Source organism: Antechinus flavipes, chromosome 6 (genome assembly GCF_016432865.1).
Source record: "Antechinus flavipes isolate AdamAnt ecotype Samford, QLD, Australia chromosome 6, AdamAnt_v2, whole genome shotgun sequence".
Lineage (NCBI taxonomy): Eukaryota > Metazoa > Chordata > Mammalia > Dasyuromorphia > Dasyuridae > Antechinus > Antechinus flavipes.
Window position 1 is genome coordinate 149,102,180 of NC_067403.1, and position 25,743 is coordinate 149,127,922.

Sequence of the window (25,743 nt, forward strand, 5' to 3'; positions counted from 1 at the left end):
TTGCAGAACAGATGACTTGGTCTAACTATCTTGAGGTAAACAGTCTAGAACTCTAAAAGAAAGATGAGTATCAAATTCATGCTCTATAACTGGGTTCAGCAAAATGAAAAATAAAGACAGGTTTAGAAGAATCCACATTGAGAAAAGAGGTTAGAATTTCTCAATTATAACTTGGTAACCTTTGAAAGAGGACCTTCTATTGAATGATGAGGCCTAAAGTCATATACAAAACTTGAAGAAGTGAGCATAAGGAGAGGAAGTGAAGGTGGTAGAAAGTTGTTTTTTTGTTTTGTGTTGTTTTGTTTTGTCTCATCTTTCCCCCTAGAAGTTTGGTAGTGACAAGAAAGAGGGATCTAAGAGACAAGTTCTTATTCTAACTCTCCTTACAAAATAGGTGCTGGTTAAACTGATCCAGAATAGCAAGCACAGAATGGGAAGAGGTCCAAATATCCAACACTTGTTTCCATTAACCTGCCTCTCTCTTCTATAATACCATTCCTGTCTACTTAGAGGTGCTCCTGTGGGAACACATCTTCCTTTTGGAGCTAATGCTGGAAGAGGGTTAGGGAGGGTTAAGTGTCTCCACCAAGAAAAGGCAGTAGGGGTAAAAACTAGCTCACCAGCCCTACCTAAGCTGAGGAGGGTTCCACTCCATCCTCAATGGCAAAGAATGTCATAAAGAGATGAACCATTGCTATATGGGATAGCATATAGCTATATGAGGTAGATCCCCAAAGTTTCTGAAGGAAACTATCTTGAAAGCTTCCTTTCTACTCTTGAAGAAGCTCAGTTGCAGGGAACATTGGTCCAGATTTTACAAAGTGAGGTGTTTGAACATTATGGCAACAGCACAGAGTATCCCCTTATAATCTACAACCATAAGATGAACAGAGTCCACAGGTCCTTTAGTATAAGACAGAGGTAGGGTCTGTAGCAGCCCTACTAGGGCCAGGTTGTACTGATTCCTTTCTTCCCATTCCTCATGTATCCACGTACCTAGCCTAGGCTTAATTGGGAAGTATAGAGAAGATCACATATATTCAAGGATCCTCAAAGAAAAGTGATGGAAGGATTACACATTGTAGTGGATGTGACTTTCTCAGCCCCGATGGAGCCTGGAATGGAATCAGTCCTACTTCTCTCCCCTAATGTTACTCTTCCAGGGTGTGAGGCAGTTGCTTTCCCAAAAACTCTAGGGTTAATTGCTCATCTTCTAGGAGAAGGTCCCCATTTGCTCAGCCCTATGCTGCTTCTGGATCTATTTGTACACTTATCCTGCCTCACTTTTTAGAAGCCAACTTTCATCTTCTTTAAAGAAAGGCCTCTTTCCAAAGTACCTAAAGTTGTTAGGCAATATCTTCTAAAAATGGATCAAGCAGGAACAGCTTTCAGACTAAACCAGTAGGACAAAATGTTTTATTCCACCCACATACAAGTAAAAAGCAATTTTTAAAGAAACATATATATACATACATACATATGTATGTATATATATATATATATAAATTAATATTTCATTTAATTTTAGGGGGAGAAGTGGAAAGAAGAATGGAAGTCAGAAAAAAACAAATACAGAAAGATAACGAGAGAAGGAAAATAAACAGACAAAAGAGAGATGAAGATGATAGGGGAGATAGAACTAAAGAGGAGACATAGAAACAGATACAAAAGCAAGGTAAAAGGAGAAAAATGCAAAGGAAAATGATCTAGCAGTATCAGATCTAAAACTATATTATAAAGTAGCCTCATCAAAACTAAAAAATAGAGTAGTAGATCAGTAGAATCAGGCACAAAAGTGATTCATTGTTTGATAAACTCAAAGACTCCAATTTCCCAGATAATTACTAACTACTTGACAAAAATTGCTTGCAAACCTGGAAAACAGTATGGCAGAAACTAGGCATTGACCAACATCTAATACCCTATGTCAAGATAAGTTCGAAATAAGTTTATGATTTAGTTATAAAGGGTGATACTAGAAGCAAATTAGGACAACAAGGGATGGTCTATCTCTCAGATCTGTGGAGAAGGAAGGAGAGAATTATGACCAAAAAAAAACTACAGTATATTATGAAATCAAAATGGATAATTTTGATTACATTAAATTTTTTTACAATGTACAGATAAACCCAATGCATTCAAGATTTGAAGGGAAGCAGAAAGCTGAGGGAAAAGACCTCATTTCTAAAATACATGGAGAATTTACTCAAATTTTTAAGAATACAAACCATTTCCCAATTAATAAATGGATATGAATTGACAATTTTCAGATAATGATAAAATCATTTTTATTCATATGAAAAAATGCTCTAAATCACTATTAATTAGAGAAATGCAAATTAAGACAACTCTGTGGTACCACTTTACACCTCTCAGATTGGCTAAGATGACAGGAAAAGATAATGATAAATGCTGAAGGAGATGTGGGAAAACCATGACACTAAAGGAATTGTGAAGTGATCCAATCATTCTAAAGAGCAATTGGGAACTATTCCCAAAGAGTTACAAAACTCTGGATACCCTTTGATTCAGCAATGTCTCTACTGGGCCTGTATTTCAAAGAGATCATAAAAAGGGGAAAGGACCCATTTGTGCAAAAATGTTTGTAGCAGCCCTTTTTGTAGTGTAATAGGAACTTGAAATTGAGTGGATGCTTGTCAGTTGGAGAATGGCTCAATAGGAAGGAAAGAAGGAAGGAAGGAAGGAAGGTAGGTAGGAAGGAAGGAAGGGAGGGAGGGAGGGAGGGAAGGAGGGAGGAAGGGAGGGAAGGAGGGAGGAAGGGATGGAGAGAGGGAAGGAGGGAAGGAAGGAAGAGGAGGGAGGGAAGGAGGGAAGGAAGGAAGAGGAGGGAGGGAGGAGGGAGGGAGAGAGAGAAGATGGAAGGGAGGGAGGGAATGAAGTAAGGAGGAAGAGAGGGAGAGAGAGAGAGAGAAGGAAGAAAGGAGGGAGGGAAGAAAGGAAAGAGGGAGGGAGGGAGGAAGAGGAGAGGGAGGGAAAAAGGAAAGAAGAAAGGGAAGAAAGGAAGGAAGAAGGGAGAGAGGGAAGGAAGAAGGAAATCAATACTTTATAAATATTTCATTTGATCTTTACAACAATCCTATGAAATAGAGGTTATAACAATTCTTATTTTATAGTAAAGGAAACAGGCAGACAAGTTAAATGACTTGTTCAGGATAATACAGCTAATAAGTGTCTGAATCCAGATCTGATTTCAGGTCTTCTGACTCCAGGTGTGGTTTTCCATTCTTTGTGGCCAGCTGTCTTATATTATACAGAATATAAAGAACACATTCAGTACTATCCTTCATTTTACTGTGTTGTACTATTTCCTTCCATTGACTAAATCCCTCCTTTCCCTAGTCCTTTTACAATCAAATCCATTGGAAAGCTATTCAGAAACTGCATGGTAGAGGAAGTCAAGGGAAAGGGAAATCTTGTTTATTCTTGCTTCACTCTACTGCAAATATGAACATCTGTTTCCATTCGAAGTCTGGGGGATTGTGGTTTTAGAAAGTGATTAGTTAGAGAAAATGTTTTTTTACTTGAAAACCACAAGTATATGCTGACAAATACCATGACAATTAAAAGATGACGACAAATGTAGGCAGTTAGTTGGGAGCTTCTATCCCATTTACTAACATAAACTGCAAAGAATACTGGTCAAAGTAAAATTAACACAAAGAAGTTCTTTCATAGACAACACGTCCATGGAATTCCACGGTTTCAGAAAAGAAATGAATCCAAAATTTTCACAATAGAAGAATGTGAAGGTGCTTCTTGGCATTTCCTCTGGAGTTCTACTAAGTAGGTCAATCATTTACATGGACTATTGATCTTTGTATTTGATTACCCAGAGAAAAAAAAAGTAAATAATTTTCTCTTCAGAACTCTGGTGCCTTTAATTGATGTAAACTCAGTTAGTGTTCTAACCATAAAGGCATTTAATGAGGTGAGTAATGAATGGAAGAGGAATTTCTCCCTGGGATACCACAGGCCAGAGCACATTCCTGCCTTTATGAAACCCCAGGTCTCGACCACTGTCTCAGACATTTTGTGGATCCCACAGCTCTGGCTCTATTCTCTTTCTTATTTGACAAAGGCATTTCCTTCTGACTTAATGACAATCCTTTCATAATACAACCTCTTTTGTTTGTACAATTATTTCCAAAAAAAAAAAAAAAAACCTAGAATACTGCAAGGAAAAGGGTTTCTACAGGAACTGACTAAAACAAAATTACAGGGAAAGGATAGATGTCTTTGTATTGGGAAAGAAGGGCTAGGCAAAAGAAAGTCAGCCAATATTTTATTAAAGAGGATCTCTAAGAGATTGATACTATGTATCACACAGTTTATGGTCTATTGAAAACAAACTGATCTGAGGTTACTAATGGTGCTACAAGAAGAGTCAGCAAGACTCACCATTTTAAAATCGCAGGTTTGCTTCCTAGATGGAACTGCAATTTGGGTGATCGAATCCGAGAGACATTTTCCACCTCATTCCACAATAAAGGATTCCGTAGAGTAGCATTAAAGGTTCCTTTTAGCACAGTGTCTCTGAAAATTGGACTCAGCTGTTGAGAATCAAACAAAAGAATAGCTTACATTAAACATATTGCTCAAATTTTGGAAATGTGGTGTCTTTAGAAAGAATATACATATATATATATATATATATTATATATATATATATATATATATATATATATAATATATATATATATAAAACATAGGAAAATATAGCTGAGTATTTTAAAATTTGATTGATGCTTTTGTTAATATATAACATTAATTTGAGAAATCCTTCCCATTCTCCAGAATGAATCCTTTCTTGTAACAAGTATATCTGGTTATGTGTATAATATTTCTCTTTCGTAGTTCCCCATTTCATTTCTCTGAGGAGATCACTTTATTATCTGTCTTCTTGAATCATCACTAGGTTGTCCATGACTCAAAGTTCTAATTGCTTTTAGTGACATTTTATTTTATATTATGATACTCATTGTATAGACTTTGGTTCTGTTCATATGATGCTATATCAATTCATATAAATCTTCCCACATTTTTTTGAATATTATGTTTCATTTCTTATTGTATAATAATGTCCTATCCTATATCACTGATATAACACGTCTTTTCCATTCATTCTCTAATTATTGGATACAAACTTCGTTATAATTGTTTGCTACCACACAGAGTGTTACTATGAAGGTTTTAGATTCTGGACCTTTTTTGGCTTTAATATATTTAGGATTTATATATCTAGTAAATTTCTTGGTTTTTAGGCATGTTAGGTTTGGTCAAAGAGTAAGAGGAGAGTTATCACATTACTGTTATTCCAGACCTATTTTCTGCCAAACAGTTTTCTAATATTCCCAGCCATTCTTGTATAAAATGAAATTTTCCCCAATTAATTTATATTCTTAGGTTCATTGAACACTGAGCTGCTATTCTTTTTTCCTTCAAGGTTCTGCTTATCTAGTCAAGTCAACTAATTTTTCTGTGTTTTGTTCTTTTAACAACACAGATGAGGTACAGAATCATGAACAAACTACTTAACCTCTTAGCAACTTTCCAAGATGCTGTTCCAAATGAAAGCAGGAAAGGCATTCTAGGGCTGGGATGATGCTGAACAAAGGGATGAGAACAAGGCAGGATACAGGAGTCGCATACAGAAAGTAGACAATTTCATGGGCAAATATAGGGGGATGGGAGTATGGAGGGCCTTAAGTACCAGGCTAAAGAGTATGGACTTTCTCTAGAAGGAACTGGGAAGCCACCAAGGGATTTGGAGCAGAAGAATGATATTATATATGCTATGTATAATGAAGATCAATTGACATTAATACTAAAGGGTGCACATAGAGCAGCAAAATACTTAAAATACTATTTGGGCAACTACATAAAAATTATATAGATAGCAATAGTGACGGGTCGTCCTAAGGTTGAGGCAGCAATAAGAAATAAAAAATAAATGTAAAATTGGGGGAAAAGATCAGGAGTGTTTCAAAGGTAAGTATTAAAGATAACATTATTGAACCATGGATACATTATTGAAGACATTCTGATTGCATGTCTGATACTACTAAGAATTCTCTCCAGAGGATTCTCATTCCACGAGAAGACCAATAACAATGAATCATAGTTTTAAGGAAATTCAATAATATCAGTCATTTTGAGGACTGGTCAGGAGTTCTTCCTACCACTACATATGAGTATCTTCTCTGTAACCAAGTCTGAGAGTAGTGTGTAGCCCTAGAAGATATGTGACTTGTCCAGAATGACACATCTAATTTGTATCCGCAGAGGGACTTGAACCCAAATGCTCTTTACTCTAATATTGTTTTTATAGTCCCTGTTGTAGGCAGTATCTTAAAATAAGCATGTTCCATGAAAGAGAAAGAAAAAAGAGCTATTTAAAAGGATTATAAATTATTACTTTTTAATAAGAAAATTTTTCCACTTTATTTTTAAAGAAAAAGACTAAAGATTGTCCAGTGCTTTCCATCCACACAATACATTTAAGTTTTTAATGGCATTTGAAATAGACTTTATAGCACCCAAACTGGTACAGCAATTCCATGAAACACAAAAATGGCTAACATTTTAGTGACATTTTTTTAAAAGTTCACAGCATTCAAAAGAAATACTAAGAATGGAAATTTAATAACTCTAGCTATTCCTTGCTTGTGTCCCCTTTTCCTTTAGAATATCAAGTTAAGTTAACCCAGTCTTTGAGAAAATTCTTGTATGTATGGAGATAACATATCATAGAAAAGTATAATTTACTGAATATGCTACATATAGATTTTTGTCAAAGTACTTTATTCTATCATGTGCTCTGCCATAGTGGCTATTTTTGGAGCATATGTAGATAAGATATTCCCGGCCTGGTTCCAGTGGGCCATGTAGACAATTTGGAGGAGCCTACCTCTACTCCTGCAGTGGCCTACTGCTGAAAGTATTTCATGATTTAATTTGACATGAGAGACTGCAAATGGTCCATTGGTTGCACTATACTATATCTGTTAAAGGAAAGTTGGCATTCTATCAACTTTCAGTCTTCAACTGGCAAGATGTGTTTCTGGAAATGGATGGCAAAGGATAGTCCTTCTTTACTTTGATTTCATGGCAATCACTCTGTGGTTCCCCATGCAGAGTTAAGACTTTTTAATGTGGGCTTGTAGCAGGGAATCTATGACTACTTTGAACTTTTTATGTTTGCTCTTTGCTGATGTTCAATGAAAAATATACTCCTCCAAAGAAGGATTTGTCCTGAGGACCTTGTCATATTGGAAGGTCTAGAGTTCTATCTTTACTTGGAACTGAAGGTGTTAGCTGATGTTACAGAAATCTCAGAGCAACAATGGATGACAGAGGAAGCTTCTGTATTGGAGAAAGGTAACAAGAAGCAGAACTGTCTAGGCTGGCCTTCTCATTTGCAACTAGGTATTAGAACTTGGCCCAGATAAAATGTAAAATGCCTAATAAAGTCAGCCTTACTTGATTAATTGATTAATAAAGTCATTAATAAGATTGATTGATTAATAATGTCAAATCAACAAGCATTTAAATCACTAAGGATTTATTAACCATGAGACACAATGCTAAGTGTTGGCAATTCAGAGAAAATCAAAAACAGTCCCTCTTCTCCAGGAGCTCACAATTAGCAGCTTTTCAAATACCTTTGTTTTGATGGACTCAATTGCTAGTTTTAATGATCTGAAGAGCATGAGAAAAATGATCCTAATCCCTCTAATTTGAAGTCAGACTTTTGTTGCAATGAATCCATCAATGACTCTCATAGTAGTGGTCCATAAACACAGAGCTAGGCATGCAAAAAAGCAGATACCCTCACTCCTATGCTCCCAGGAATTGTTTCTTTTTAAGTTAGATATTCTTAATATTTTCTTTTATATTTTGCCCCATCATGATAAATTTTCTTTTCATAGAACATAAAAATAGTATTTTAATAGCTCTAACTATATCAAATACTCATAATATTCAAGTCTCTTGGAATGAAAAGCTTTCCAAATAGAGAGATTTAGCAGAGAAGATAAAAAAATTACAAAGGATGCTTTTAGTAAGCCTACAGGAGGATGAGTTTACATACTAATACTTCTATTCTGCTTCAAAAAGCAGCAATTTTAACCTTGTAACTATAGAATATTAAATAAAGAGGCGAAAAACAAAGCAAAACAAAATGCAGGAAAACAAATTGTCCCAGGACTGTTTCTAACTGAATACAGTTGAAATAAATGAGAAAAGGGATGACCAAAATAATAGCTAGCATTTAAGTAGCACTTTAGAATTGGCAAAGCACTTTACAGACATTATCTGATTTGATCTTCAAAATAGTCCTGTGAGTTTAATTCAAGTAATTTAGATTAAAGGACAATAAAAAAGCACAGAGCCAAAAGATTGCTAAAATTTTTGATACCACATACACTTACATCTAATCACATTGCTTTATTCTGTTAGAAAGTGCCCCATGTAACCGGAATGAAAGTGGATAAAAAGTAGAAAAAGGATGCTTCTTTTGCAGTTTTACATGCTTGAAAAGCAGACAATCTATGTAAGGAAGCTTCCTTTTTCAGAGGAAGTTACTGAGATCCTTTCTAATATGCATGCTGTCTTTTTGCTAGGTATATCCACAAATGTATTTGCAGTATAAGTGATTTGGAAAAGCTATTAAAATGAGACAAAAATGTTAACATATTACACTAAAAATAGAAGGAGGAATGAGAAAATACAACCAGGTTTAAAAGATTGAGGCTGATGAGGTGACTGGGTCAGGAGATAAATGTAAGTTCAGAGTAGACAAATGCAAAATAATTAGATCGGGAGCCAGGAACCCTGCTAGGGAATCTATGCTAAATGAAAATCATAAAACATTTTGAAAGGGGAAAAACGAATGTGAGCTTTGGCAGCCAACATTATGGAAACCATTATTTCAAGTTTTGTTTTGCTTTAAAAGTAATAATAGCAAGTTATATAGGCTAAGACTTCAAACAGGTAAAATAGTGATATTTTACAGGAACAACATATAGAAGATATGTATGAGAGGATTAGCTTTGAAACAAATAAACAAAACTAAAATATAAGACGCTATGGAAAAAACTGGATTTAAATCCCACATTTACTAGCTCTGTGAACTCCAGAATATCACTTAACTTGAGCTTACTTTCCTAATCTGTAAAATAATGGGGTTGAACTAGAGGGCATCCAGGGTTCCAAAAGGAGCTAGGTGGCTCAGTGTTGAGTGCTAAGCCTTAAGTTAGAGGACTTAAGCTCAAATTGGACCTCACACTTACTAGCTGTGTGGTCATGGGCAAGAAACTTAACCCTGTTTGCCTTAGTTTCCTCATCTATATGATCTGGAGAAGGAAATGGCCAACCACTCCAGTTTCTTTGCCAAGAAAACTCCAAATGGGTCTTAAAGAATTAGACATGATTAAATTGATTAAATAGGGATCATTACTACTATGATGGGATAGCCACATTGTTCAAATGTCAAACACATACTTGCCTATTTTATGGACTATTTTATGGACAACACAGAAGGCAAACACATGGTGGTCAGAAAAACTGATACAAGGATACTCTCAAGGTCTTTTTAAGAATTTTGAAGTTGATAAGATGACATGGGAGACACTGGCATAAGACCACCTAGCACAGTGTGCCAATATCAGAGAAGATGTTACACTTTATAAGCAAAGCAGAATTGAAGTAGTTCTAAAGAAATGCAAAATGTGCAAATTTAAAGAATCTACCCCAAGTGTTCACTGTAATTTGACTCTAACATAGTGATATTATTTTGATTCTCTTCAATAATGAAGAATAACAACAAAAAATCTATGATCCTATGAAATCCTATGATCCTTCTTGTACAAAGAATGTGCAAGTTGTGTAATCAAAATCAATCAAATGTGTAATTTGTAATGTGTAATCAAATCAATCATTTGTTTTGCTTTGTTTTTCCCCTCTTTATTTAATATTCTATAGATACAAGGTTAAAATTGCTGCTTTTTGAAGCAGAATAGAAATATCAGTATGTAAACTCATCCTCCTGTAGGCTTACTAAAATAATTTCACCAATTAAAACTAGATAAGTTTTCTGAAGTCATTAGGATTTCTATCTTTCTATTCTACTATAATTGAAAAGTTCTACAAAAAGTCAATAGTGGCAAATATTTTCAAAGTAATTTATTGTTCAGAGACACTGAACAGGTCCTGCACCAAGACGGACAAACAGAATACCAGGATTATTTCCTAGGGCTCTATGTGGTCCACAATGATCAACCAGAAGTCCAAAAATCAAGTGGAATTAATCAGTATTCTCACAATGAGACAGAGTTTACTGAATTCAGTGTTTAGCCTATCTATATTGCTACATCATCTTAAAATATTAAAATTTTGACCCCTATGAATGAACAATTATTGAAAGTCATCATTATAAATGGATTCTGGCAAGATGCAAGAGTAGATCAGGAAATTACAAGTTTTCTAGATTTCTCCCACAAATAAGACCTAAGTGAGCCACAAGGCAAACATAGAACAGTAAAAGCAAATTGCAGAATAGTTGTCCTCCTGGGATAATCAGAGAAGATCTGAAGAAAAGAAGATCTAGAGATACCAGGACATAGTTTTGGTCTATGTGAACACTGCCAAGTTAGTTCTGATGAAAGAACAAATAGAGAGCTCTAGGAGTACGAATTTTCACCTCCCAGTGTGTGAAGTCCAGGATCTGAGCAGAGGAAGGTTGGAAACTTTTGCTGAGAAGGGATAACAGGCCCAGCTGTGCTGCCAAGACATGGCCCTGGATGAGAAGGATTGGCACACTTCTAGGGACCGCAGAAAAAGTGAGACAGGGAACACTGCTATCTGTGGTTACCTAGAGCAGGGTGGAGTCCTAGATTTTGGGTTCCAATTCAGAGAGAACCTGAGGCCAGAAGCACTATTCTCCATACCCCAGGACTAGAGGTGATTATATTAGAAATCTGCTATAATATTTTTTTAATAAGCAGAATTAGAAAGAACCTAACTATAGAAAACTACTATAATAGGGAAATTTTCATCTTCCAAGGAGAATATTGAAGTAAAAAGAGGCTCTCTTACCCAAAAAGCAACATTAAATGGCCATCTGCCTCAAAAGAATTTATTAAAAAGACAACTCAAAAAGATATTAAAATCAAAAGAGAAAGATTGAATAAAAAATAAAAAAAATCCAAGAAAAACAAGATTATGAGAAGAAAGTCAACTAATTAGAAAAGAAAAAGCAGAATCTTAAAGAATAAAATGACTCCTTCAAAATTAGAATTGGATAAGAGGAAGTCAGTAAAGTTGAAATAAACCAAAAAATTATAAAATCAAATATAAAGTATGAAAAACATGAATGTGAAATATTTCATACCAATAATAATTGTTCCAAAGAACAGACAGATCAAGAAAACATAAAAATAATCAGACTACCTAAAAGCTACAATTAAAAAGAGAAACTTGATCAAATAATACATGATATAATTAAAGAAAATTATTCTGAAGTATTAGAAGAGAAAGGAGAAATACAAAAAATCCAATAATTACCACCTAAAAGAGATCCTATGAGGAAAATCTACAGAAACACTAAAGTCAAATTTCAAAATTCCCATACCAAGAAGGAAATATTACAAGCAACAAGGAAGAAAAAAACAATTCAAATGTAGTAGAGCCACAATTATAATCACATAAGACCTAGCATTGGCTACATTAAAAGTCCATAGCTCTTGGAACATTTTATATCAAAAAGCAACTTAGGTTGTGACCAAAAATTTCATCCTCACCAAAGTTAAGCATAATCCCGAGTGAAAAAATGGACATTCAATGAGATGACAGACTTTCATGATTTTGTTGCAAAAAGACTAGAAATTAACAGGAAACTTTATGTATAAGGTCCAAGAGAAATATAAGGTAAATAGCAAAGACTAATTTCAAGGGACTACTAAGGACAAAAATTATGTTTTATGTTAACTATATGTCTACAACTGTCATTAGTAATTGAGGTGTTCAAAGAAAGATAGGGATAGCGCTGAGTATGATGTGATTCTAGAAACCACATAGGAAAAGGTAAAAAGAGTAATTATGTTGTATGAATGAACCATAACAAGAACTGATATAGAGGAATTGGAAGAGAAGGACTAGATATTCTGAAATCTTACTCATATCAGAAATGGATTAAAGAGGGAACAATGTGTGTGTGTGTGTGTAAAAGTCTTCAAAATTTATAAATAAATAAAAGAGGGAGGGAATAGGGAAAGGGGTTGGTATATAAGGATGTATAGATTAATGGGAATGAGATAAACAGGGAGGGAAAAGGTTGGATGACAGGATAAGGGGGGAATCCTTGGAGATAGAGTAGATTAAGTAGTACCAAGGCAAGATAGCAAGTAAAGCAAAGGCATCAGCAGGGATAGAAATAAGAAATAATAATGATCAGAAGTAGAATTTATTAGAAAAAAAGCAGGGCTAGCAATCATTGATCTGAAAGTTAAAGCTATATGGCATCCATTATTAATCAATATTATTTTAACCATTTAAAATAACTAGATATTATAAGGCTGAAACATTGCTTTGGTATAGGAAATGAAAAGTTGGTGGATTTAGAAAAAATATGGAAAGACTTTGATTTATGAAGGATGATATTATACACCTTCAGAGTAAGAGAGGACAAACAAGTGGCAGTATATCCTTATTTAGATGTGCTTGAATGCGTATGTGTATGATTATATTTATTTATCTATTTATACCTGTATATATACATATAAATATAAACATTTATGTACATATATAAATGTATGAATATGTATACATGCATATATAAATACACTTATGTGTATATATGTATACAATTGTAGCCTTCTTAGAGAAGGTTGGGGAGAGAAAAGAAGGGGAAAAAGAAAAGTAAAAAAGTACACAGCAGAGAACCAAAGAAAATCTACAAGGAAGCAAAGATGGACAGTTTTGAATGCATGAACACATTATTATATAGACTTTCCTGAAATGGAAATTTATTTCATGTTCTGCTATTGCACATGCCAATTTTTTTCTTTTTCTGTTTTTTTCTATTTCATATTTGTTTTAAATTAATAAATTTTAAAAGAAAGTTAGCAGTGTTGTAGTGTGTTTTTTTTTCATGATATTTCATGCCATATTTCTTTTTAATAACCTGATTGGAAAAACTTTTGTATTTTTTATTAATTTTAGATCTAATTTTAATTAATTTTGAGATCAATTTTAAGCTCCTGAAGAACTAAGTCACAAGATTTCTGAAGGAGGGGAAAATACCAACAGCTTAATAAAACTTGGATCTTTTTAATATCAAATGAAGTTGAGCAAGGAGAACATCAACAATTCCCAGTCTCTATGTGTACTTCCTCATTTATGTAAAAATTTTATGAGAATGAAATACATTATTTCAAGGTAACATTTTATGATAGTATTAGTAAGGAAAAAGACAACTTTCACAAATGACTGTCAGTTGTAGACAGCATCTTTATCAATGCATAATTGATTGAAAACTAGAAAATATAAGGTTTCACTGTGCTATTGTTTAAAATATGCTAAGTATGTTTTTGCAAGGTAATAATATACATTATTAGTGGAGTATAAAAAAGTAATAATCTGGTAATATCTGGCACACAGTAGGTGTTTAAATACTTATTGACTGGCTAAACAAGTTGAAAATTATATATGATTATTTGAAATATAGAATAAAAATGATTATTTTTTCAATGAGCCTCTCATCATTTGTATTAGATATAAAATAAAAAGTTATATGCCCACCAAAAATAAATGTTTTTGTCAGGGAGAAAATCATAGTCCAAGTTGGAGAGGAAACAACTTGTAAATGGTGAAATGCTAATGTTCCTATTTGTGTTTATATTGAATTCCAGAACATTGTAGAGAGCCTCCTTGTTGAGATTCATAGGCACTCAATGATTAGTTAAGAAATAGCCTACCTTGGAGAAACTTACATGCTAAGTGAAGTGAGTAGAACTAGGAGAACATTGTACATAGCAACAGCAAAATTATGTAATAATTACTTCTGATGGAAGTGGCTCTTTTCAACAATGAGATGATTCAGTGCAGTTCCAATAGTTTTGTGATTAAGAGAAACACCCAGAGAGAGGACTGTGGGGACTGAATGTGGATCACAACATAGTTTTTTCATCTTTTTAGTTATTGTTTGCTTTTTTTTTCCTCATTTTTTCTTTTTGATTTTATTTTTCTTGTGTAGCATGATAAATGTCAAAATATGTGTAGAAGAATTAACATATGTTGTATTACTTGTTGTCTAGGAGAGAGGGTGGAGGAAGGGAAGGAGAAAAAATTTGGAGCACCAAAGTTATTATTATTTTTTTTTTAATGACTGTTCACAGTTTTGTATTTTTTTTTTAATTTTTTATTTAATAATTACATTATATTGACACTCATTTCTGTTCCGATTTTTTTTCCCCTCCCTCCCTCCACCCCCTCCCCTAGATGGCAAGCAGTCCTTTATATGTTGGATATGTTGCAGTATATCCTAGATACAATATATGTTTACAGAACCGAACAGTTCTCTTGTTGCGTAGGGAGAATTGGATTCAGAAGGTATAAATAATCTGGGAAGAACAACAAAAATGCAGATAGTTCACATTCGTTTTCCAGTGTTCTTTCTTTGGGTGTAGCTGCTTTTGTCCGTCATTTATCAATTGAAACTCAGGTCTCTTTGTCAAAGAAATCCACTTCCATCAAAATATGTCCTCATACAATATCGTTGTCGAAGTGTATAATGATCTCCTGGTTCTGCTCATTTCACTTAGCATCAGTTCATGTAGGTCTCTCCAAGCCTCTCTGTATTCATCCTGCTGGTCATTTCTTACAGAACAATAATATTCCATAACATTCATATACCACAATTTACCCAGCCATTCTCCAATTGATGGGCATCCATTCATTTTCCAGTTTCTAGCCACTACAAACAGGGCTGCTACAAACATTTTGGCACATACAGGTCCCTTTCCCTTCTTTAGTATTTCTTTGGGATATAAGCCCAATAGAAACACTGCTGGATCAAAGGATATGCACATTTTGATAATTTTTTGGGCATAATTCCAGATTGCTCTCCAGAATGGTTGGATTCGTTCACAACTCCACCAACAATGCATTAGTGTCCCAGTTTTCCCGCATCCCCTCCAACATTCATCATTATTTTTTCCTGTCATCTTAGCCAATCTGACAGGTGTGTAGTGGTATCTCAGAGTTGTCTTAATTTGCATTTCTCTGATCAATAATGATTTGGAACACTCTTTCATATGAGTGGTAATAGTTTCAATTTCATCCTCTGAAAATTGTCTGTTCATATCCTTTGACCATTTATCAATTGGAGAATGGCTTGATTTCTTATAAATTTGAGTCAGTTCTCTATATATTTTGGAAATGAGGCCTTTATCAGAACCTTTAACTGTGAAAATGTTTTCCCAGTTTGTTGCTTCCCTTCTAATCTTGTTTGCATTAGTTTTATTTGTACAAAGGCTTTTTAATTTGATGTAATCGAAATTTTCTATTCTGTGATCAGTAATGGTCTCTAGTTCATCTTTGGTCACAAATTTCTTTCTCCTCCACAAGTCTGAGAGATAAACTATTCTATGTTCCTCTAATTTATTTATAATCTCGTTCTTTATGCCTAGGTCATAGACCCATTTTGATCTTATCTTGGTATATGGTGTTAAGTGTGGGTCCATGCCTAATTTCTGCCATACTAATTTCCAATTATCCCAGCAGTTTTTATCAAATAATGAATTCTTTTCCCAGAAGTTAGGGGCTTTGGGTTTGTCAAACACTAGATTGCTATAATTGACTATTCTGTCTTGTGAGCCTAGCCTTTTCCACTGATCCACTAATCTATTTCTTAGCCAATACCAAATGGTTTTGGTGACTGCTGCTTTATAATATAATTTTAGATCAGGTACAGCTAGGCCACCTTCATTTGATTTTTTTTTCATTAATTCCCTTGAGATTCTCGACTTTTTATTGTTCCATATGAATTTTGTTGTTATTTTTTCTAGATCAATAAAATATTTTCTTGGAAGTCTGATTGGTATAGCACTAAATAAATAGATTAGTTTAGGGAGTATTGTCATCTTTATTATGTTCGCTCGGCCGATCCAAGAGCACTTAATATTTTTCCAATTATTTAAGTCTGACTTTATTTGTGTGGAGACTTTTTTATAATTTTGCTCATATAATTCCTGACTTTCCTTTGGTAGATAGATTCCCAAATATTTTATGGTATCAACAGTTATTCTGAATGGAATTTCTCTTTGTATCTCTTGCTGTTGGGTTTTGTTGGTGATGTATAAAAATGCTGAGGATTTATGGGGATTTATTTTGTAGCCAGCTACTTTGCTAAAATTATGAATTATTTCCAATAGCTTTTTGGTAGAATCTCTGGGGTTCTCTAGGTATACCATCATATCATCTGCAAAGAGTGATAGTTTGGTTTCCTCATTGCCTACTCTAATTCCTTTTATATCTTTCTCGACTCTTATTGCCGAGGCTAGTGTTTCTAATACGATATTAAATAATAATGGTGATAGTGGGCAACCTTGCTTCACTCCAGATCTTACTGGGAAAGGTTCCAGTTTTTCCCCATTGCATATGATGCTTACTGATGGTTTTAAATATATGCTCCTGACTATTTTAAGGAAAAGTCCATTTATTCCTATGCTCTCAAGTGTTTTTATTAGGAATGGATGTTGGATTTTATCAAATGCTTTTTCTGCATCTATTGAGATGATCATGTGGTTTTTGTTTGTTTGGTTATTGATATAGTCAATTATGCTAATAGTTTTCCTAATATTGAACCAGCCCTGCATTCCTGGTATAAATCCTACTTGGTCATAGTGTATTATCCTGGTGACAATTTTCTGTAATCTTTTTGCTAATATTTTATTTAAGATTTTAGCATCAATATTCATTAGGGAGATTGGTCTATAATTTTCTTTCTCTGTTTTCAGCCTACCTGGTTTAGGTATCAGTACCATATCTGTGTCATAAAAGGAGTTTGGTAGGACTCCTTCAATCCCTATTTTTTCAAATAGTTTATATAACATTGGAGTTAATTGTTCTTTAAATGTTTGGTAGAATTCACATGTAAATCCATCTGGTCCTGGGGATTTTTTCTTAGGGAGTTGATTGATAGTTTGTTCTATTTCTTTTTCTGAGATGGGACTGTTTAGGATATTTACTTCTTCCTCTGTTAGTTTGGGCAAGCTGTATTTTTGGAGGTATTTTTCTATTTCATTTAAGTTGTCGAATTTATTGGCATAAAGTTGGGCAAAGTAACTCCTAATTATTGCTCTAATTTCCTCTTCGTTAGTGGTGAGTTCTCCCTTTTCATTTTTAAGACTAACAATTTGATTTTCCTCTTTCCTTTTTTTAATCAGATTTACTAAGGGTTTGTCTATTTTGTTGGTTTTTTCATAGAACCAACTCTTAGTTTTATTAATCAATTCAATAGTTTTTTTACTTTCAATTTTATTGATCTCACCTTTTACTTTTAGAATTTCAAGTTTAGTGTTTGACTGGGGGTTTTTAATTTGTTCCTTTTCTAGCATTTTTAATTGCAAACCCAATTCATTGACCTTCTCTTTCTCTATTTTGTACAAATAGGCCTCTAGAGATATGAAATTTCCCCTTATTACCGCTTTGGCTGCATCCCATACATTTTGGTATGATGTCTCATTATTATCGTTTTCTTGGGTGAAGTTATTAATTATGTCTATGATTTGCTGTTTTACCCAATCATTCTTTAGTATGAGATTATTTAGTTTCCAATTATTTTTTGGTCTACTTCCCCCTGCTTTTTTGTTGAATGTAATTTTCATTGCATCGTGGTCTGAAAAGGATGCATTTACTATTTCTGCCTTACTACATTTGAGTTTGAGGTTTTTATGTCCTAATATATGGTCAATTTTTGTATAGGTTCCATGAACTGCTGAAAAGAAAGTGTATTCCTTTCTGTCTCCATTACATTTTCTCCAGAGATCTATCATATCTAGCTTTTCTAGTATTCTGTTTACCTCTTTGACTTCTTTCTTATTTATTTTCTGGTTTGATTTATCTAATTCTGAGAGTGCAAGGTTAAGATCTCCCACTATTATAGTTTTACTGTCTATTTCTTCTTGCAGCTCTCTTAGTTTCTCTTTTAAGAATTTAGATGCTACCCCACTTGGTGCATATATGTTTAATATAGATAGTGCTTCATTATCCATGCTACCCTTTAGCAAGATATAGTGTCCTTCCTTATCTCTTTTAATTAGGTCAATTTTTGCTTTAGCTTGATCTGAGATCAGGATGGCTACCCCTGCTTTTTTGACTTCACCTGAAGCATAGTAGATTTTGCTCCAACCTTTTACCTTTAACCTGCATGTATCTCCCCGCTTCAGGTGTGTTTCCTGTAAACAACATATTGTAGGATTCTGGCTTTTAATCCATTCTGCTAACCGCTTCCTCTTTATGGGGGAGTTTACCCCGTTCACGTTTATGGTTAGAATGACCAATTCTGTATTACTTGCCATCTTGTTAACCCCGGTTTATGCTTTCCTCCCTTCTTTCCCCTTTCCCCCCCTTCCAAGTATTAAGCTTGTGAGCACCCCTTGCTTCTCACAGCCCTCCCTTTTTAGTGTCCCTCCCCCTGCCTTAGAGTTCCTCCCCCTATCTTACCCCTTTCCCTCCCAGTTCCCGTATTCCCTTCCGCTTAGCTTATTCCTTCCCTTTCCACTTTTCCCTTCTCACTTTTCAATGAGATGGGAGAAGTTTCACCATAGATTGAATATGTCTTAAGATTTTTCACTTAAAGCCAATTCTGAAGGCAGTAAGATACCCACTATATTCATCCCCCTCCATTCTTTCTCTCAGATATAATAGGTTTCCTATGCCTCTTCATGAGATGTACTACCCCCACTTTACCCTTTTTCTGGTACAATGTCCTTTCCACATCAATTTCTAGAGCAAGGTATACATGTATTCTTTATACATCTATATAGTCAAAATATAGTTCCCAAGATTAATCTTTACCTTTTTAGATTTCTCTTGAGTTCTATATTTGTAGATCAAACTTTTTGTTAAGTTCTGGTTTTTTCATCAGAAATAGATGAAATTCGCTTACTTCGTTGAATGTCCATCTTCTTCCCTGGAAAAAGATGCTCATTCTCGCTGGGTAAGTTATTTTTGGTTGCATACCAAGTTCCTTAGCCTTTCGGAATATCATATTCCAGGCCCTTCGATCTTTTAATGTGGATGCTGCCACATCCTGGGTGATCCTTATTGTGGCTCCTTGATACTTGAATTGGGTTTTTCTAGCCGCTTGCAATATTTTTTCTTTCATCTGAGGGTTCTGGCATTTGGCCACTATATTCCTTGGTGTTTTGATTTTAGGATCCCTTTCAGTGGGTGATCGATGAATCCTTTCAATGTTTATTTTTTCCTCTGTTCCTATGACTTCTGGGCAGTTCTCTTTGATAATTTCCTGGAAGACAGTGTCCAGGCTCTTTTTTTCATCATGTTTTTCTGGGAGTCCAATGATTCTCAGATTGTCTCTCCTGGATCTGTTTTCCAAGTCTGTTGTCTTCCCCAGAAGGTATTTCACATTTTTCTCCATTGTTTGATTTTTTTGGATTTGCTTGACTGATTCTTCTTGTCTCCTCGAGTCATTCAATTCCACTTGTTCAATTCTGATTTTCAGTGAAGTATTCTCTTCACTCACTTTTTTAAAATCTTTTTCTAATTGTCCAATTGAGTTCTTTTGTTCTGTGGAATTTTTTTCCATTTCGCCAATTTTGTTTTTTAGAGAGCTGTTTTCTGTTTCCAGTTCACTAATCCTATTTTTCAAGGATTTTACTTCTTTATCCACTCTCTCTTTAACTGACTTCTCCAGGCTCTTTTGCCAAGCCTCCCTCTCCTTTTCCCAAGCTTCCCTCTCCTTTTGCCAAGCCTCACTCTGCTTTCCCCATTTTTCTTCTAGCTCCCTTGTGAGAGCCTTTTTAATCACTTCTATGAGGTTCATCTGTGCTGAGGAACAGATGATCTCTTCCTTTGGGGATTCACCTGGGGACTGCCTGTTTTTAGTCTCCTCAGGATTTAGAGTCTGCTCTCTATCTGTATAGAAGCTGTCAAGGGTTAAAGTCCTCTTCAGCTTCTTGCTCATTCTGTCTATTAATCAGAGACAAACTACCAAAGAAAAACAGAAAAAACTGGAGTCTTTCTTTGGGGGGGGGCTGGGTGTGTTATCGAGCTTCCTCTACAGACTGCAGGGGCAGCAGTGAGGCACTAGCAGGACTGTGCTGCGCCTGCGCTCTGAGATCCCAGAGCGTGCTGAGTCACTGAGGGGGGGGAAGGGGGGGGGGGCGGCCAGGTCCTGAGAGACTCCAGCTGTTTGCGGTTATATTCTTCAGCCCCGGTGTTTTTAGCTTCTCTGCTGGGCTGTTGACTTGCTGCAGGTTCCAAACCTGTAGCGAAGCTCTCCCCGCAGAGACGGCTACGATCACTCCCCACCCCCTCTCCAGTCTGCTCCCGTCCTCTCACTGCCGCTGCCCGCCGCCTGCGCCCGATCTAAAACCGCCCCAGCCTCCAGTAAAGACAGACCTTTCTTGGCGGATCTCAAGGATGGCTTCTCTTGGTAACTATTTGTGGGTTTTTTTCAGTCAAGCATTGATTCAGAGGCTTGTAATGAAGTGGATAGTGAGAGAAAGCGCGGAGCTTATGCAACTGTGAGCCTCCTCTCCGCCATCTTAACCGGAAGTCCAAAGTTATTATTTTTAAAAAGAGAAATAGCCTACACAGCATGAAATAGAATAACTATATCACTGAATGCAGTAAGGATCTGGAATCAAGGTGGTCCTTTTAATTTCTTATAGAATGAATTAAACTCAATTCTGAAATTAATAATATTGTGAATGGATAGAGTCTTTGAACCAAAATAATAAAATCAATATGTATTTAGGATAGATAAGAAAAGCTTTGGATTGGAGAGGGAAGAAGGAGAGCTTAGTCCAGGAATTTTTTATGTGTTTGTTTGTTTCAACCTTTTATGTAGAGAAAACTCTGGAATCATGTGAAATGGATAAGAATAGAAAATGAATATTATTTTGTGGTATAAGCAAATCTATAGATGGCAATTAGGATGTTTCGGTACCAAATAAACTACTTTTATGCTCAAGTTAAGGCAGTATTTTGTATCCTTTATTTCAGGACTGAATTAATTTCATTCTGAGAAGAAATGATCAAACTAATATTAGATTCTAAGGCTTTTAACTGAAATTATTTTTTTCATCTAGCAACCATTCAATTAATGTTTGGGTTCTAGATAAATGTCTCAAAGTATTTTAACAAACTGTTTTGTTGCTGTTCATTTTATTCAGGCATGTCTGACTCTTGATGACTTTCACATGGAGGTTTTTTTGACAAAGATATTGGAGTGGTTTGCTATTTCCTTCTCCAACTCATTTTCCAGATGAGAAAACTGAGGCAAATAGAATTAAGGGGTTTGCCCAGAAACATACAGTTAATAAATGTCTGAAGTTGTATCTGAACTCAGGAAAATTAGTCTTCAGACTTGACAGTTTTATTCACTGTCCCACCTACCTGCCCTTTTTTGCCTATTACCTTCATTTTAATTTTCAGATTCATTTTGAATGAACAGATACTGAATGTTGCAATTAGACAAAGATATTAATTTCTCCTTTGAGCCAGGACAGCATTTTAAAATGCATGCCCACATCCTAAGCAATTCCTTCAGATCTTTCCTAAAACCTATTCTGAAAGTGATAGGATCACAGTTTCAAGTGAAAAAAGAAGGAGCTCACTAAATAAAACTATCCAAAGAGCTAGAAAATATTATAACCTTGATTTATAAAATTAGAATTAGGTGTCTGGAAACCTCTGAAATATGCAAAATTTCACCAATAAAAAAGAAACATGAAAGAACTGTTGAAATTTGAGAAACTACATACTGCCAAGTAAAATTTCTATAATTGTGAGTTATCTCCGCTCTTCCAACCTAAGTACAATTCCCTTTTCTCCCTCAATACCAAGGGAAAAAATATATGCATGTAAATATATATATATATGTATAATAGGTATATTTATATACATATATATATATATATATATATATATATATATATATATATATATATATATATATATATATATATATATATTTATATACATATATATATATATATATATATATAAACTAATGATCAAAATACCCTGGTGGATCTTCAAAGGACCTTACAGAATGTTCAGTGTAAGCCTTTTTTATAAAGAAAGAAATTGAGTAATTTTTGAATTCCAGGCCAAGTATCACAAATAGCCTGTGTCAGTAGGAGGTGGTTGTTACTTGTCCTTCCTTCTCTTAGAGAAGTGGGGATAATGGTCAAGCATAAAGTCATAATCTGGGCCAGCCTAAACAATTTACCTAGGCAGAAGCTTCCAAGGAAGGAAGCACATAGGAATGAGCAGCTGGTAGCTTCCTCCTTCAACTAATTATTTTCCCTGCCTAGGTGCTAAGTTGTGTTTTGTTTTGCTTTGCTTTTTTTTTTTCCAACAGTGTAAGAGGGCTGCCCATATAATATTTGAGTTCTTCAATAACTCAGTTCAGACCTGATTATTCTGCCCTAGTTTTGACTCATATTCTGAACTATCTGTGCCTTAAAGCCAGTTCCCTTGAACTTTAAGTTTTATATCAGAACAAAAATAGACATTTGAAAGTAATTCAGCACTTAAGGAAAAGAATTTAGTTAGCCATAGGATATTAAATAAGGAAAGACACCAAAAATCCCTTGGGTTCATGGGCAAGCCTCCTTTCTCTGGATGAGAATCTGGTTTCTTGGGGACAGCTTTGCAATGAGGTGATCTGGAAGTCACCTCAACAATCTGAACTTCTAGTCTCCAGAGTCAGCCAAGTCCCAGATACGTTTCTGAAGAACACCAATAACCAAAAACCAAGTAGCCTAACTTACATGGGGGGTAGTAATTGATATTGCCCCTACTATATTCTAACAAAGGGGAAATTGAAAAAAGGACTATATATTTTTAAAAATTAGTTCCATATGTAATCCATGGCTCAAAATCCATTTGTATAAGACTCTCCTCATTAGTGGAGAGTGATTACTCAGGGTTCCTTCTCTGGAGGAGGAAGGAAGTTGGTGAAAACTTAGAAAAAGCTTTATCTTATGTTTTTCAGCATCTATCCAAAAGACCCATAGATCTCTGAAGAACTCTGAGAATCTTTGTAGTTAGAAAGCTGGGAAGAAGTTAGCATGTAGAAGAGTTTAGTACTTTGATCATGTCTCTGTAATGTCCGGGCTAGCTTTCTGGAGGATCTCTGGACTGGCCTAGATCTTTAGGTGGACAAGTGATGAAGGCAGGAGAGCCACCACGAGGCTGGTCAAAGATGGAGTTTGGAGTCTGGAGTCTTTTCTGTGTCTGTGTCTGAGAGAGACTGTCCCTTAAGTAGCTTAGTACAATTATATCACTACAAAGACCGAGCATGTGCCAACTGTCCATTATATCATCATCATATTAAATATATGGTAGCGAACCATTATCTCACACTAAGTAGGTGCTTAACTATAAGCACTCTGCTGTCCTTGATTCAAGCATACCTTTTCAGAATTTCAGCCCTCTACATATCTCTATCTCAAGTTTTCTTGAGATATGATTTCTTTTAGGTGACATCTAAAACTTTCTAATTCCTCTTTTCAGATAAATGAGTGTATTTGCTATTCAGTATGTGTGTTCATTGTAAAATTGGCATTTGGTGGGAAGGGAATCAAATCTTGCATATAATGCTTAAGGGCACTTCTTTCCTGTTAAGAAATAGAGATCAAGACCTGGGCTTGAACCTAGAAATTATTTTCCTTACACTAACAATATTTAAAGGGAACAAACTGATGGACAGAATAGCTAGTATGGCCCCAACTTCCTGTCTTTTCTCTTAGTAGGAATCTAAGTCTCTCTTGGAGAATGGTAGAAAAGGAGATACTACAGACAACTATTTTTGCTAATCTGTGAGTCGTATATATACAGACCCAATGATACATATACATATATAGGCAAAAACATAGTATATATAATTTACACATACATATTGCTAAATGCTCTTTTAAAAAATATGGTTTAGTGAAGTCATTCATTTTTACAATAAGATTACAGCTAGTGACACACCAAGTATTAAGATACATGTTTCCTAACTTACACAGTTTTTAGTTACATAGTAACATACTTTTAATATAAACTTGTTGCTTTAGCTTTTTATATTTAAAACCAAGCCTTTGAAATAAAGAAATTCTAAGCTCCCTTCTTTTCTAAATCTGAACCCTTATGATGACTAAATATAAAAAATACTGAAAATCAATAAAGATTAAAGTCTGTTTCACTTTTATTAACTCAGTATCTGACACATAGTAGATACTATATTAATATTAGCTACTATTAATACTAATATTATTAGTCTGACATCAAATGCTATAAGTGTGTATATATCTCTATATATTTATATATATAGATACACACATATCAACATATATCAAAGATCCCCAGTGAATGACAAAAGATTCTCTCATATATTATACATAGTATATGGCTGCTATGAGTAAAATATTTTGCAAGGAGGAATAGGAGATGTCAGGAAACAAACACAATGCCTGGGGCATAGTAGGTGCTTATTGGTTGAATTACAGAAAGAAAACACTTAATTGAAAAATATCCTGAATGCTCATGGTAATGAAATATTGGTCAATTTAAGAATCACTACAAATTATAATAAAGCATTTCTGTGTACACTCACTTTTGTTAAATGTCTTACCAGACTACTTTCATTTCATAATAGACAGAAATGCAGTCAAACCCAAGACAAGCACTTTGTAGTTTAAAATTGTGCCTATTCTCAGAGGAGCTGCCATCACAGGATGAGTAAGGAGCAGGGGATAATGGAGGAGATGCGATTAAGGCAGAATGATTGATGAATTCTTTTACTGAATCCAGTGTGGTTTTGTGCATAGCCAGCAGGTTCTGCTCTGGGACGAATGGATTTTTAACTTTTGATTATGCTATTCAATTTACAATTCAGCAGGCATTTATTTATAACTACCTACTATGTGCAACATTAAGCATTAAGAATAAAAAACAAAGGTGAAACATTCTTTTTTCCTTAAAATTAAAAAAAAATATTCAACTGGTGAAACAATATGTTCATATATGTTCATAGAGAAAATAAGTGCAAAGAGGTAGAGTAGTAGAGTTTTGAAACCCTGAGTCACTTGAATATATTTGATGACCCTGAATAATCAATCAATAAACATTGATTAAGCACCTATAATGTGCTAGGTAGGAGCAGCTAGATGGCTCAGTGTTCGGAGAGCTGGGTTTAGGATGAGGAAGATCTGAGTTCAAATTTGTCCCAAGACACTAGCTGGGTGACTCCCATCTATAAAATGAGTTGGAGAAGGAAATGCAAGCCACTCCATTATTTTTCCCAATAAAACCCCAAATAAGGTCACTAAGAGTCAGACATAATTCAAAAATGACTAAATAACATCTCCTCTAGTACTTAGCACAACGTTCAGTTCACTGGTGTAGGGAGCTTTTTCATTCAGTATTCAAAACAATTCAAAGGAATTGGAGATTTATGAGTACTAACAATGGGGCAATCAGGGA

The 25,743-nt window shown here is 34.8% G+C and overlaps 1 protein-coding gene across 2 annotated transcripts in view; it reads right to left on the bottom strand.

The window, feature by feature from the left end:
* Positions 1 to 25,743, bottom strand: part of STPG2 (sperm tail PG-rich repeat containing 2) — a 686,155-nt gene that overhangs the window by 91,134 nt on the left and 569,278 nt on the right. For both annotated transcript variants that reach the window (XM_051967542.1, XM_051967543.1), the window contains exon 13: positions 4,420 to 4,571. In XM_051967542.1, the coding sequence (XP_051823502.1) occupies positions 4,420 to 4,571 (152 nt within the window). The remainder of the gene's footprint in view (positions 1 to 4,419; positions 4,572 to 25,743) is intronic.